This window comes from Elephantulus edwardii, unplaced genomic scaffold (assembly GCF_000299155.1).
Source record: "Elephantulus edwardii isolate Elephantulus edwardi_28Jun2011 unplaced genomic scaffold, EleEdw1.0 scaffold00033, whole genome shotgun sequence".
NCBI classification, from domain to species: Eukaryota; Metazoa; Chordata; class Mammalia; order Macroscelidea; family Macroscelididae; genus Elephantulus; species Elephantulus edwardii.
Window position 1 is genome coordinate 21,405,001 of NW_006399783.1, and position 16,400 is coordinate 21,421,400.

The 16,400-nt window shown below is 48.2% G+C and overlaps 1 protein-coding gene across 1 annotated transcript in view; it reads right to left on the reverse strand.

The window, feature by feature from the left end:
• The window catches only part of COL23A1 (collagen, type XXIII, alpha 1), a 522,679-nt gene that overhangs the window by 50,748 nt on the left and 455,531 nt on the right, over window positions 1-16,400 (reverse strand). Inside the window, exons 4-5 of the mRNA XM_006884439.1 lie at window positions 15,331-15,338; window positions 13,064-13,090 (exon numbers count right to left, since the gene is read on the reverse strand). Of these exons, the coding sequence (XP_006884501.1) occupies window positions 13,064-13,090; window positions 15,331-15,338 (35 nt within the window). The remainder of the gene's footprint in view (window positions 1-13,063; window positions 13,091-15,330; window positions 15,339-16,400) is intronic.

Consider the following 16,400-nt stretch of genomic DNA (forward strand, 5'->3'; position numbering starts at 1 on the left):
GAAATCTGGAGAACAACCACTTGGCCAACTGACTGGAAGAGATCTATATTTGTTCCCATTCCAAAGAAGGGTGACCCAACAGAGTGTGGAAACTACAGAACAATATCATTGATTTCACATGCAAGCAAGGTTATACTGAAGATCATACAAAAATGACCGCAACAGCACATCAGCAGAGAACTGCCAGAAGTCTAGGCTGGGTTTAGAAGGGGTCGTGGTACTAGGGATATTGTAGCTAATGTTAGATGCATCTTAGCTGAAAGCAGGGAATACCAGAGGAATGTCTATCTGTGTTTCATTGATTATGCAAAGGTGTTTGACTGTGTAGATCATAACAAACTGTGGCTGATTTTGAGAAGAATGGGAATCCCAGAACACTTGATCGTGCTAATGCGAAACCTATACTTGGACCTCAGCCTTACTCAGGGTGATTATTCAATGTCTCTGACAGTGGCCTCCTTGATTGCTGTGGACATCTGTCACTCATGGGCACTGAATTGGTTGGAGCCCTTAAGAATGAAAAAGTTCTGTGTCAAAGGGAGATTTCCAGCTTCATTTGAAATTGGAGGGAGTGGTCCAGCTAAACTGCTGAGGCTGAACTGCAGCTGTTTCCCTGGAGGGGCGTGCAGGCTCTCCACTCTACCCCAGGCCACCAGCCCCGTGCTCCCCTCCTCTGGCCCCTGGAGCATCAGTGAACATGAGATCCTACACTTAATGCTCTAGACTCTCCAAGCTGTGGCCCCATCTGTCCCCCAATCCTGCCCTGCCTAGGACTTAGCTTCTCTTTCCTGCACCAGCCAGCCCCAGCCTTGCCGCTGCCAGGGTGAAGGAAGGAGTCAGGAGGGTGTCCTCAACACCACTGCCTGCCTTGTAGAGTCCAGGGTGAGCTTATGGAGTTCTCTGGGGCTCTGTTTCCTCATCTGTACAATGGGTATGTGCCATAGTAAATGTGGCTGGCCAGAGCTTAGCATGCAGTAGATGCCAGAGGCAGGTATGTGGAATGAATGTGATATGCACAGGGCCTTTGAATGGAGCCACAGTAACACCGCTGTCTCCCCACCCCACCATCCTCTGCAGTTCTCCCAGGCAGGCCCTGTCATCACCTCTGCTTTAGAGGTGGGGATGCTCAGAGGTCAGGTGTGACTAGGCTGGGACAAGGGCCTGAATCCTGAGCTCTCCCTGCTGCCCTCTTCTACCTTTTTCCTCCACAGCATGTGTCCCCCCTTTACCCTGAGCCCTCCTTACAGGGCAAAACAGGACGCTTGACCCAACAAAGACTCCTACCATTTGCCTCCCAAGTACACGCTTCCACACTCAAACACCACTTTCTCTGTGAAGCCTTCCCTAACTCCCCTACTCCAGCTAGTTTCTGTTCCTAAAGTCCTCCTCAGTCTTCCTACCACCTCTCTTCCACAGAGATAGCCTCTGAAGCCCCGGTATCCACTTCATTCCTCTGGGAGAAATCTCCAAGGCTTTGAGCTCTTCTCTCCAAGTCCCTCATTTGAGCTTAGGCTTCCCTGCCCCCTGTCTGAGAAGGGAGACCAGCTGCTGGAGCAACCTGCCCTGGTCTGAGAGATGAGCCCTCAGTCATCTTTTCCCCCAGATGCTCCTCCTGATGCTGGCAGGGCAGCCTTGGCTTGCACACTTCCAGTGACAGGGAGCTCACTGCTTCTTAGCCTGACAGGTCTGCAAGATGATAAGCCTAGTGCTTCCCCAACAGAGTACCATCGAGAGGATACCATAGAGCTGGGGCACAGCCTAGCTCCACCTGCCCACCCCGTGCAGGTGGGTTAGGATAGATGAGGTCATGCTTGCTCCCTGACAAGGCTTAGCACTCCCGCCTTCTTGCTCTCCCTATGTTCCCCCTCCTTCTTTCCTCCTGTAACCCTGACCCCTAGGCCTTCCACAGGAGTCCTGTACTACCTCCGGCCTGGGTCTCACTGTGCCCTGTTTGAGTGTCCTTCTTCTGGCTCCCCAAATGTCCATACCCACTCTCTGACTGAGGTTCCTACCGACCAGGCCTGCTAGAGGCCCTCGGCCACAGGAAGGCTGGAAGTCGTTTTGATTTTCATTCCGGTTTCCCTTTCCCACTCATAGACTCCACATGTGAGAGGCCTCTGGATATTTCTCCCCCTTTGCTCAAGGCTAAACAAGTGCCCTGTACACAGTGTTGCTGTTATCATCATCGTTGTTCTAATAGCTGACTCTCCAGCGGATTTTCAGAGGCAGTATAAATCCCATGGGAGAAGATTGATCATCTTTCTCCCACGGAGCAGCTGAGAATGTACAAAGTGTTAAACCAACAAATTGTCAACATCCCAGTGCCACTGGCTTTAGTGCCGAATGGGGACAGTAGAGGGCACTCTTGACCTGCCGAGGGCTGCCCAGGCTGGCAAACTCTCGCTCTGGGCAGCCTGAGAGGTCAGCAGGATGCCGGACGGTGTCAGGTAACGTGTTCCTTCGCCTTCTGGGGCTCCCCATGCTGAGGTCGGTGGACACCAGGACGTCAGGAGCTGCTATTCTCTGAAGCCAGCCTCCCAGCCTGGGGCTCTCATCTGCCACGTGCCCAGCTGACCACACAGGGATGTGTGTGAGCTCACGTTTCTAGCCACACCTGCAAAGCCCATCTCTGCACTGCACCAGCATGACCAGAACCCACTTTTGACGTCTGGAGAAGCTGGAGGTGGGAACCAGCTGCATTCCCAAACAAGTATTTTCTTCAGACTATTTACTCCGGAGCCCCGAGTTTGTCCAGCTTTATGATCGTCCTCATTCATGCTAAGGGCTGAGGGTGCTGGGAAGGGGGCTATACTGCTTGGGGCACTGGGGAGAGGTCATAGTGCCAATAGATCATCATAGGTGAACAAGCAGAGAGCAGGAGGCACCTCTGTGGGCCCCATGGCTGCCGGTCTGAGGCACCAACTTTCTGAGCGTCCTCCCAGAGCTGGATGTGGACAGCAGGCCCCTGAGAGGCTGGTCCTTGCCTATGAGCTCATCAGACATGTCCCAAACTCCAACCTCCCCCCCCCCCTTACTGTCCAATCAATTCCAATTCATGACAATCACACATTATTACAGAGTAGAACTACTCTGTAACTGCAGTTATAACTAGCTGTCTGTGGCATTGCTATGTGAGTTTGATCCATGAATCTTCAGGTTAGTAAGCTGCTTGTGTCATGCAGGAACCAGCCACCCCCAAGAAGATGCAAAAAGCTGAAGATAGGAGACCAAGGCAGAGCGGTGTCTCAGTCCTTCCTGATGGACATGGCTGTCCCACACATGACATCGTAGGATGCTGGGGAGCCACACTTGGCCCAGGTAAGCGCTGGACTCTGGAATCGTGTGCTTGGGCCTTACGTGGGGCTCTGGGAGAAAGGCCAGTACAGTGGCCCTGCCTGCAGACCTTGTGGGGTTTCCCAAATTCCCAACCTGGGGACTATTAGATGGGGCTCAGAGAGTCCACTTTCATCCCTGTCCCTGCTCTGTCCAGGATCAGGAGAGCTGGGGCACTGCCCTGAAAGGGTCAGATGAAAATGAGAAGGATATTTAAGTCTAAAAACAGATGAATTTGGGATATTACAGATGAATCATTTAACTAATTACATTTTTACAATCAAAGCTGTTTTTGAACTATGAGAGTGCAAGAAAGCATATGAGTATGTGGTGCACTGTGGTCCCTTTTTGTTCACTTGATTAATTCCAAACAATCCAACTGAGTTATTCCTTCCAAAATTGGTCCCAGGCTGAGACTCTCTCTCTGATTCCACATCTCAGCCAGGAGCTTGCGTGGAGCTGGCCTGAGGCTGTCAAGGCAACCCTGGGGAAGCGTGCAGACCTCCTGGGGCCTCCTGGGCGTGCAGCCAGGTGGGCCTGGGCTCTGCTGGGCCTGAGCGTGGCCAGCACAGGAGGCCTGGTTACAAGTTGGCCATTGACTTCCACCAATTTCCATTCCTCAAGTTTGTCCCTTTCCCTCCATCACTGAGTTTGGTCTGCATCAGCACACAATTGTAACAGTCTCTTCCATGGCTATGGAATTCCAGTAGTCTAGTGGTAAGGAGTTGCATTGCCAATCCAAAGGCATGTGGTTCATATCCTCCAGGTGCTCTGTGGGAGAAAGATGTTCAATCTTCTGCTGTGCAGTTTACAGCCTCTAAAAACTTGCTGGAGGCTCAACTATGAGCTGGTTCTGTTTTGACAGTACACGACAACAACAACAACAACAACAACAACAACAACTTCCCTGGGTAGTATAAAGAGTTAACACATTTAGCTGTTAACCAAAACAGAGGTGCCTTAGAAGAAAGGTCTGGTGATCTAATTCCCTCAAACCAGCCACTGAAAGTCTTGTGCCACATCGTTAAACTCTGACACACACAGAATTGCTATGAGGTGGAATTGATTCTATGGCAAATATTTTTGGCCTCGTCTCTAAACCTCCTTCATCCAGGTTCGGTCCTGCTGCCAGGAAGACTTTTAAAATACACAAATCTGTTCTCACCCTTCAAAAGTTTTCTTCATTTCCAGGCTCTTCTTCTGGATATTAGGTAGGGGTGTGTGGGGGTGGGCTCTCACTCCTTGGGCCGTTCATTCAACATTAGGTTTCAACGATATGCTTCCCCTTAGATTCACCAACCCCAGGGCCCTTCAGGCAGGTTGCCCCTACACATCCATGCTGTTGTGTTCACTGTGCTAGCGTTTATGCTGCGGCACGTCACCCACCTGCCCTCCTGTGGAACTCCTGGTTACAAGTTGGCCATTGACTTCCACCAGTTTCCATTCCTCAAGTTTGTCCCTTTCCCTCCATCACTGAGTTTGGTCTGCATCAGCACACAATTGCAACAGTCTCTTCTATGGCTATGGAGTTCCGGTAGTCTAGTGGTAAGGAGTTGCATTGCCAACCCAAAGGCATGTGGTTCAAATCCTCCAGGTGCTCTCAAGGCCCATCTCACTGCCACCTTCTCTCTTCCTGACTGAGGTGGCTTCCTCTACCCCCAGCAGTTAGTCTCTCTTTCTTGGGTGGCCTGATACCTCTGTGTCTCTCACAGGCCTACCCACTGAACCTAAAGTCTCTTCCTGCTTGACCTGGGAACAGTGGGCTGGCTGGGTGGATATTGATCCTCACCTGTGATCAACATTCCAAAAGAGGTGGTGGGCCTACATGGCTGACCCAGGAAACAGAGTAAGTAGCTCAGAGATTAAATCTGTGGGTGCTTACTAAACCCTTAACTTGCTGAACAGTACTAAAGATTCCAAGTGCCCCACAGACTCTATTTCACGACTTCAAATAGCTTAGTGTGAGATACCTATTTCTAGCTCAGTTTGATGTACAGGAAAGTGAGATGCGCAGGGCAACATGACTTGCCCAACATGACAGGTTTTGGAGCTGGTGCCTGTTGCAGGTAGAAGAATCAAGGAGATCCCAGGGGTAACAGAGGGAGAACCACTGACTGCGAGAAAAGACGGAGCCCTAGGAAACCTTCAGAGTTGGAAGCACAGTGTGGCAACACAGACCCCACATGCTCACCGCTGACAACTGGACAAGCCCACTGATCCTTCTAAGTTTTAATATTTTGATCCACAAAATGAGCATGAATTGCAATGTATATGGATGTACTTTGAAACTGTTAAGTGCTCATGCATAAACTTACACACAGCAAGGGCTCAATATATATATGAACTGGCTTCTCTGAGACATTGGAAGTGGTTCAGGGGGTGAGAGAGGACTGTTCCTTTGAGAATCAAAATTCTCAAAGGATTTAAGACCCCTTGGCAGGACAGCTTGTCATTGGAGACACATTGTTTGTAGTGGTGAAGCAACTGGTTGCCATGGAGTTGATCTGGACTCATGGCCTTTCTTCCAAGGTGCCTCCAGGCGGTCAACAGGCAGGCCTGTTAGCTGTTTGCAGCACCTGGGGACGATGTACTACGCCTCTGCGAGTTGGTCATCTGTGGTGGCTAGTGCTGCTGTTAGACTAGAAGCCGTGCTAACCAGATTTCAAACACCAGCAGGGTCAACAACAGGTTTCAGTGGAGCTTCCAAACTAAGAAGAAAGCCCTGGTAGTCGAGTGTTAGAAATTAGCCAATGACACATTACAGATCACAGAACACTGTGTGGCACAATTCTGGAAGACGAGCTCATAGGTTGGAAGTATTCACAGTGTGTGGTGATGGGAACAATGGTGCCAGCGTACCAGGGACTGTGAAGATGGTGCAGGACTGAGCAACATCTCATCATTGTCATGAGGTCACCACGTACCGGCTGGCTTAAGGGCAGCTAACAGCAACAGCAAACACAGCAGCAGGAGTGATCTTTTTAAAAAGCTGATCATTTATGCAGTTCCAGCAGCCTCCTTCTGCAGCTAGCCTGTCATCATGGTCCTAATACAGCCACTGCAGGCCTCCCCGGCTTTATTTTCTACCAATTGCACACTGGCTCAGGCCAGCTAAACAGGTGCTGAGTGCACTTTGAACATACAAACCCCTCCAACCTCATGTCTTTTGCATCTGCATGTTCCTGTCAGTAACACTTTCCCCTCAAGATCTCTGCATATTTCTCATCACTTCATTCTCAGCTCAACGGTCATCCTCCCCGAGAATCTTTTGACTATATAATCCATGTTATATTGTCCACTCACCAACTGTCATGCTTAATCAAATGACCCTGTTTTATTTCTAGCACATTTGTTTGAAGCTCTTCTCTTGATTTATTTGTTTATTGTTCCTCTTCCTCCACTCGAGAGCGAGCCTTGCCTCTCTTGAATGCTTGTCTCAAGACCCCGACAAGTGTCTGGCACAGAGTCAGTGGTCAGTTGGTGTTTCTGAAGTGGCCATTTCCTCTTATTCCAGACCCTCTGACCTTCAATTTCTAACACACCTCAGGCTTTCAAAATGCACAGAAACTCGTAAATCTCTGAAAACGTTAGCAAAAATATATTCCTCGAGAACTATTTAACTGCATCCTTAAGGTGTAAAACAAAACAAAAAGCTGTTAAAGGTCAACTTAAGAATCAAGAAAGCAAAAATGACTAAGAAGAGGACAAATAAGGATTCTGATGCGTTGACAGGAGATGATGAGAGATTCCAAGGCTTTCTGTGCAGAATTCAGCATACAGGCAAGACTGGTCTCTGCGTGAGAGAGAAGACGTTTTGTCTGAGACAGAAGCCACAATGTGAAGAGGGAACAAACAGATTTGATAAGGAGCCTTCAGGAAGACTACCGAACTCATAATTGTGCCTCCACTATAGCTTCCCAAAGACTCGCACTGGGTGTGATCCTTCTTTTTGCCTCCTCAGTGCCCAGCACCAAGTATACCCCCGTCTAGATTTGTCACCTTTCCTATTTGTTGTTGTCAGGTGTCATCTAGTGGACTATGCCTCATGATGACCCACAGATCAGAACGTTCCCTATCCTGCCAGTCAGCACAATCTCCATCATGCTAAAGCCCATTGTTGTGGTCAAGGTATCAATCCATTTCATTCTTTGAGTGTCTCCCTCTCTTTTGCTGACCTTTTACCTTTCCCAGGATGAGATCTTTTCCAAGCAGCCCCTTCCTGACAACCTTCCAATGAATGAGATGATAAATCACTTTACCAGCATGAATACTGATTGTTTTTGTTATATGTTGTCAAGTTGCCTGTGATCCATAGCGACCCTATGTACAGCAGCTCTAAACCCTTTCTGTCTTGAGCCAGTGTCACTGATTTTGACATACCCACACCCATTGCCTCAGTTACCGTATGAATCCATCTCATCCAGGGTCTTCCACTCCTGGGCTGTCCCTCCACCCTTCCAAGCATGATGTTCTTCTCCAAGGACTGGTCCCTTCTGGCCATGTGCCCAAAGTATGTGAGACAAAGCTTCAAAATCCTAGCCTCGAAGGAGAAACTTGGTTTCATCCTCTCCAAGACAGACCTATCTGTTTTCTTGGCAGTCCCTGGAATGTTCAATACTCTTCTCCAACACAACATCCAAAGGTATCTATTCTTCTTCTGTCATCCTTAGTCATTGCCCAGCTCTCTGATGTGTAGCAAGTAATTGTGAAGACCTTGGCCTGGATTAGATGTGCCGTTGTCTCTAGACTGACAACATGGATTTTCAGCACTCTGGAGATATCTCTGAGAGCAGATTTTTTCATTGCAATTTCCCAATGAATAGTGATTACTACCTCAAATTGTTAGGGAGCTCAAATTGTTAGGTGGCCTAGTAGCCAGAAGTTGCACTGCAATTCCAAAGCCACAAGGCTTGATTTCACCAGTTGATCCTTGGGAGAAGGATGAGCAATCTCCTCCTATGTGATTACTTGCTTCTGAAAACCTGCTGAGGGTTTAGCTGTGAGTTGGTTCTGATTTGACAGAACACAAAAATAATCACCACTCCAAAATGCAAGAGTACAGTGCCCAGGTCTCCTTTGTACATCCCACCTTTGGTTAACAATGTTCTGAGGGTCAGATTTTCCTTTATGCGCCTGATTTCATGGTGTTCTCAGTCTCTGGGCCAAGAGGGATCTGAAGAGTCTCAGATCTCAATCATTCCCTTTTTAAACTCTATACCTGCAATTCTACATATCACCGCGAGGTGGCAGTGCTCCAAAAGGATATTTTTAATTAAAACACCCTAAATTAAAACAAGATACAGTCATACTTACATACAGACATACGTTTTAAAAGTTATCGCATTGGCATAGATTAAAAAGTATGATAATATCCGCAGTTGGCCAGGGCTTGGGGGAACGTGTAGCAGTCACACACTGTTGGTGGGAATGTAAATTAGCTGGCCTCCTGGAGGGTGATTTGGCAGAGGACATCAAAGCCCGAAACATGTGCAGACCCTTTGGTATAGCAATTCAACTATGAGACATTCATTCTAAGGAGATAATTATGTAAGTAAACCTAAATTTATTCCCAGGATGCTAACGATAATGGCAAAACACTATAAATACAAATAATATCATTTGGAGATCAGTTAAGTAAAAATAGTCAAATACCATGTCGCTGTTAAAATAACATTCTATAAGAATTTTTAATGATGTGGAAAAAAACCCCCTCGTGATAAAATTGGAAAATAACAAAGGCTACAAAAAAGCGTGTTCTATGTAATTCCATTTTTTACAACAATAAATACAAGAGTGGACGTGCATATTAAAACATGGAAGAACAAATACAAAATATTGAGGGAATTTATCTGTGGGTGGTAGGATTATGAATAATGGCTTTTCCTTTCTCTATGTGCTTCTCTATTTTCTGAATGTTTAACAGTAAATTAGATTTTATTGTGATCAGATGAGTGTTCTTAATGAACCCTGGGGCACAGGAAGGGCAGACCATTTTTGCACGGGGCAAGCGCAGACAAGAGGACCGTGATCCTGCTGACGCTCATGTCCACAGTCTGCCCCACAGATGCCCTTGGCTTTTATGCCCCGTGTCCCCTGCCCACTCTCATTTGGTCTGCAGAAGGACCTGGTTTCACTCAGGGAAGGGGCAGGCTGAGCTAATCGGGAAAACACAGCTGACAGATTCCACTGCAACCTTCGCCTCTATTCTGCTCTTGTTCTTATTTGCCCTTAGGAAGTGACACATTTTTAGCACAAAGGAAAAGAAATCCTCCCTGTGGCTGGTTTTTAAAGTTGACTGAAGGAGCCCTGGTGGGTAAGGAGGTTCACTGCCAACCCAAAGGCATGCAGTTCAACCCCACCAGCTCATCCTCTGGAGAAAAGATGGACAATCTCCTCTCATTGGTTTTACTGCCCTTGTCAACTTGCTGGAGGGTCAGCTATGAGTTGGTTCCAACTTGACAGCACATGACAACAACAACAACAACAACTACTGCAGAAAAGATGCCCTGGTGTCTCAGGGGATTAAGTGTTCGGATACTAAGTGGAAGGCTGAAGGTTCAAATCCACCATCTGCTCCACAGAAGAAGGACAAAGCTGCCTGCTTTTGTAAGGACTACAGCCTTGGAAGTCCTGTGAACAGCTCCAGTCTCTGTCCGACACGGTCACTAGGAATTGAAATAGACTCTGTAGCAGTGGGCGCTTTTTTTTTTAATTGTTAAGCTGCAGGGAAAAAAAACCCATCTTTTTTTAAAAGTCACCAATTTCAAATACTGTGAATTTACATTAAGTAGAACAGAATTTCCTGCTTCCTCCTTAAACCTAGCTTTTTGTTTTATCAAGTGTCTTACAGATGCACCTGACCCAAGTGATCAAGTGACATACCTTTCAATTGCTCATGTATGAAGAAGCTTAGACAGTGGAAACAGGAAAATAGAAAGATGAATGGATTTGAATTTGGCAAAGAATACTGAAAATGCCATGGTCTGCCAGAAAGATGAACAAATCAGCCTGAGAAGAAATACAGCTAGAATGCTTCCTCACAGCAAGGGTCGAGGGCAGACACTGACTCACTTCCTTTGGACCTGTTGTCAGGAAAAACCAGTGCCAGATAAGAACATCAGGGCTGGTGGAGCAAAGATGGCCAACAGAAACCCTCAGTGAAGCTGAGTGATACAATCTGTTAGACCCTTTTCACAAATGAGGGTACTAAGGCTCAGGGAAGCTAAGTGCATCACCCAAGGCTCCACAGCTTCAACAGCCTGGCTGCCTAATGCCACCCCCAGACTTCTGCTTGTCACTATGGGGCCAGCTGGCCAACCCCTCCGTCCTGGGAAGAATGGCAGGTATGGTGGCAATGGCAGAGGAGTGGTGTGAAGTAGATCTCAGGCAGCTGGCTGGAGCAGCTGAGAGCAAAACCTGCTGCCCATCGCCTGGGAGAAAGGTCCTTCTGCATCTGCCTTCCGAGAGTGTAGCCAGAGGGAAGGGACTCCCAGGCCACCCTTTGTTTGCTTAGAGGAAACACCGGATTCCAAGCACTAGTGAGCTTGGTGGTGGGCAGGAGGCCCCCTGACTTACGTTAGTGTTATGGGAGAGAGAAGAAGCCCAGCCTATGCCATCCACTCCCCTTAGGTCACAGGAACATAATGGAGAGAGTTACTCTGAGTGATTTAACGAGACAATCCCAGGAATGATTTCATTTGAAGTTCCTAGTCCTTCTGAGCTGGTGAAGAGGGTGATGGTGATGAAGGCGATGTTAATGATAATAATGATATTGAAACCACCAGGTGCTGTTCAGCTGACTATGACTCATGACACTCTCAAGTGTGTCAGAGCAGAGCTATGCATTGCAGGGCTTCCGGTCGCTGCTGTTTGAGAAGTAGATTGCCAGATCTTTCACCTGAGGCATCTTTAGATGAATTTGAACCACTGGCTTTTCAGTGAGTAGTCAAGCACATCATGGTTGCACTTGCTATGCATGAAAACAACTAAGGATGATAAAAGAATAGATGCCTTTGAGTCATGTGCTGAAGAAGAATAACATGGACTGCCAAGAAAACAAACAAATGTTTTGGAGAGGGTGAAACCAAGTTTCTCTTTGGAGGCTAGGATTTTGAAGCTCCATCTCACAAACTTTGGGCCCGTGGCCAGGAGGGACTGGTCTTTGGAAAAGGACATAATGCTTGGAAGGGTAGAGGGACAGTGCAGGAGAGGAAGACCCTGAATGAGATGGACTGACACAGTAACTGGGGTAATGGGGGTAAGAGTGTTGGAATCAGAGAGACTGGCTCAGGACAGGGCAGGCTTTAGAGATATTGTACATAGTGTTGCTATGGCTTGAAGGCGACTCAGTGGTACATAACAACAACAACAACCACCACCACTACCACCACCCAAGGTCCCTAGTCTCAAGATGCAAGGCTGAACTATTCCAGTGAAAGTCTGTGGTTTTCGCACTGTTGAGGCACTTCTAGAGGGCAGGAAGGGGCCCATGACGCCTGCTTCATCAAGATGGGCTACCCTGACTTCTGAGTGCTGCTGTCAGTGGAAGGGGGCGCTAGCTAGTTTGACATTTAGTTCTTTCTTTTTGCCTTCTTCGTCTCACTCTCTGACAGTCTTCTTCAGGGCTAGATGATTCTGGTCTGCATGGTCAGGCCTCCTGCTTCCCAGGAGCTGCTCCGACTGCCTGACTCCAACCTCTACTCTAGGTCTTGCATGGGGACACTCTGAGTCTGAGACAAATGTCCCCAAATTTCCACTGACTCCTATGGGGACAGTTTGTGACACTTTGTGTTTTATGAATAGCTGTTACTGCCCCATTCCCCAGTCTAATTTAATGTCAACTACAACTCTTCCAGGGAGGCATTCATCAGCCCATTTCTCAGAGGGGGAAACTGAAGCTCAGAGAGGGTAAGTACTTCCCTCGAGATCACACAGTGAGGAGGCAGCAAAGTTGGAATCCAAGCCCCACTCTCCCTGGTCCTCAGGACTGGACGGCCTTGTAGGAGGGTAATTCTGCCAACACTGGGACCCTTTTCTTTATTGTCACCCCATCCTGACTCGATATAGTGCTAGTCTTTACACAGGTTTCTGAAGCAACATCCTTAGCCCCGAGCTTCCAGGCGCTGAAATCATGGAACAAATGGGCCTGCTACCATGATGGTTCTGCAAACTCTTCCTCATTGACCGTCCTGATGAGTCCACACTTCCACACGCTCTGCCCTTGTGTCTCTAACCTCTGTGAGGAGAGGACAGCAGCACAGTCACATGCACCTTGCTCTGGTGGAGCTCAGTGGCCCGGGGAGATTAATTACAAGTATACACTCACTTCTTGGTCAGGTCGCAAAAGATTTAAGGTGTGATGATGTGGGAGAGGCTGCACTGAGTTCTGCCTTTCTGAGGGGTGACATAGCACAGAGGACTGGGACCGAGAACATTCCTCCTGCTAGAATGGCTGTCCTGAAGGACACTTAGGGCTGGGTGGTCACTGTGGCCCGTGGACTGGGTAGGATGTGGCCCGGTTGTGGACTCTCTTGTCTTTGCCTTCAGGGCTGTGGGACCTCAGCAGTGCTCAGCTGGCCCGGGCTCTGCCCATGCACCAAGTGCCCTCCATGGAGGACATGCTAATCCTTCCACAGAGAGGCCATTTCTACGCAAGAGCAGAGGAGGGGGAAGAGGAGCACAGAGAAGGCTGAAGAAAGGCAAAGAGAGCAAAAAATAAATGGCAAATTACCGGGTAGCCATCTCGTCCTGATTGCCCCTGTGGTAATTAATACGTCATTAATAATCAGACTTTCAGCAGAAAACCATATGGCAACACTTAGAACTCAACCAGAGCCCCAGACCTCCCCGCGCTCTGCGCAGCTCGCAGCAGAGGTGCTGCCTGGTTACTAGGGGTGGGGACACCAGGGTTGCAGGGATCTTGGGGTGAAAGCACACTTTCCCCGCCTCCCCGGGCCAGGCTGCAGGGACCACAAGCCTTGAAACCTCATTAGGGGGTCCTGCCCACATGCTTTGGGCACATAGCAAGGACACAGGGAAGACTGGATTTAGAGGATGGCATCCCAGCTCCCACAGCCCAATCAGGAACTGAGGATGCTCTTTGAATCATGGCTACTGAGGGGCACAAGCGTGATAGTGGGTTCCTCCCCAACTGCCATGGGCATGCGAGGAATGAGAACAGGCGTTCAGGAGCCAGGGAACAGTATGGGGCCTTCCCTATCCTCCGAGTGGGCCAGTCCTGCTGGGCAATGACCATGTTAATGTCTTGCACATCAGCCTGACTCCCCACATCCCTCTGTTCAAGTTGCAGCTTGAAGATTCTGTCTCATGTATTTACTATTTTAACCATTACATTTTTAGAAAAGGGGAAAAAATCCTTCACTGGCCCTCGGCGAGTTGGCAAGCTCACACAAACCAGCTTGGATGTAACAGCCAGAAAGAACTCAACAGCAAAGAACGGCTCGTGGCCAGTAAATCCCCGAATGCTTGTCTGCTTGCTTTTTGGCTCGCTCTGGCTTGCCTGCAGTGGGGAGCCCAGGTCCCGAACGGTGCAGATCGGGAGATGAATCATGTCAAGTGGAAGTCCGAAAAAGAAACTTGCTCATCTGAAAGGAATTTCTTCAGAAAGTAAATTTTGGCTCCAGCCGGCCGTCATTGTGCTTCTTGAATTGATTCATCAGGATTTATCTGGCTCTGAAAAATGGCTGAGTGAATCAGAACCAGACAGATCACATGCCCCTGGGAATGGCTGTGATTTCCAGGGCCGCTGACGACCCCACATTCGTGGAGCCTCAGGCAGCCGAGCAGCCCAGCTGATCTCTCGAATTCACCCTCGAGGGCTGGCTGAGTGGTCCAATTCAGGGAGTAAAACATCCTCCTTTTTGGCAAAGAAGGAAAATGAACTCCAGCCTCCAGTGATCAAACCCCGTGCACAGGCATATCTGGTTTTATTGTGCTTTGTAGATATTATCCTTTCTTTGTTTTTAAAAAACCTAACAAACTGAAGGCCTGTGGATACCCTGCTTTGAAAAAGTCTGTTGGCACCATTTTCCCAACAGCACTTGCTCACTTCTGGCCTCTGTGTTCTGCGTAGCTAATTCCCACAACCTCACAAAAGACAAAAGTATAGCGTAAACATATCTTTTATATGTGCCTGGAAAGAAACAAATAAACAAAATTCCATGACTTACAATATTTGCTTAATTGTTGGTCTAAAAGCAAACTCACAGTATCTTTGAGGTGTGCCTGTATTACTGAATAATCGCCTAGGGCTTCTGAGCCCCAATGCCAAAGTATGTGAGACAAAATGTTTTAAAAATATCACAACAGGGGTAGATCATTTTGAAAATAGAGGCACAGATAAACACTTCATGAAGTGTTATCTAGCATGCAGGGTGTTTACGGCTATATTTGTGGAAGAAATTTTGAATGCAAATGTGTCAATTAGGCACAATAAGCAGTGAACTGTTGAAAAAGAAATATGATGAGGTGTTTGGATTTCCATGTACCTAGTTGACCAAGTACACGGAATTCCAGGGGCTCTGGTGGCCTCGGGGTGATGAGTTGTGCTGCCAGCCCAAATGCAAGCGGTGGAATCCATCAGCTGTTCTGTGGGACAAGGATGGACAATCTCCTCCTGTGGGACTTAGAGTCTCAGAAAACCCACTGGAGAGTCAGCTACGAGTCAGCTCAGGCTCGGTGGCACGTGAGAAGAGCAACAAGTTGACCAAAGACCTAGTGAGGAGCGGCCAGCATTGTGCCGGCTCTCTTGGAGAGAAAACAGTCACAGAGCGCTCTAAGGGTGTAGTGAGCCATGGAAATCTGTGCTTACGTTCATTGGCTGTTAAAGGAAACATTTACCTCCTTCCCATCCTTATTCAGGAGTGAGCTTTTAAAGACACACTTCTTTAACTGAAAATTCTTTTCACATCATTACTAGAAAAAGAACAAAAAAATGTCTTATCTTTCAGGAGCAGAAGTATAGTCCAGGATACTTACTGGAGGACCTGCAAAACACAAGCAGAGAGACCACCATCAGAACATGGGGAGCGGGGGTCCCCATCCACGCCAGACCCTTCCTCAGCACAGCTATGGGCCTTCTGGCCTCACTCCCCTCAAGGCGTTGATGCCATCATGGGCTGTTTCAGACAAGCTGCAAAGCCAACTGGTCAAGCGGAGGGGAGACTCTAGGTGGGCATCTCGGTGACAATGACCAGCCCTATGTTTGGTGTTTGCTTCACTCAGCATAGCTGCTGAGTGTTGTCTGGTGCGCACTCATGCTGGGTTCTGGGAACTGGGTAGGGATCAGTCTTTGCTGCTGCTTGAAGGAATTAGTCTTTGGGGAGAAGATATTTGGGGCAGAGGGAAGCACAAGGGCGAAGGTGTAAGGACGTGTGAAGTTGAGCAGGTAGGTGAGGTACCCTGATCAGCCGGGGAGGGTGTGACTGAGGTGACTGTGCACAGAGCCCAGGAGCACAGGTGGTGCTGGGGCGAGGGCTGGCCAGAAAGCCGAGCTGTGCATTTAACAGATGAGGAATCGGGGGAAACCACAAGAAGTAACTCTCAGGTCCTCATTTTCAGTTTTCACAATGTGTTTTGTGGTTATCATTGTGTTTGAGTTTCTCAACAATCTTTTGCGAGTCCTGTTTTGAGAAAGGACAGCACAGAGGCTCAGGGAAGTGGCTTTTTGAGGGTGGTGGTCACCTTTTGCTTGAACCACAGAAGCCCATCCCAACCTGTCGCCTGTGACGAGGGAAACCCTCTGAACATATGACTGTTGTTAGCTGCTGTTGAATGGCCCCAAACGCGTGACAACCTCATGCACAACAGAACAACGTGCTCAGCCCTGTACCATCTCCATCATCAGCTCCAAAATGAGCCACTGCTTACCACAGGGTTCTCACTCGCTTACTTTTAAAGTAGATTACATGTGAACCACATAAGGTCCAGTCTTCACTGCCCCGAGACTGAAAGAACTAGAAATTGCCTGGCTGTCACTGCAGACTGCTCTGAAAAGGGTCACGGTAGAGGATCCTAGGCAGAGGGAGAGAACAATGTCTAACAAAACT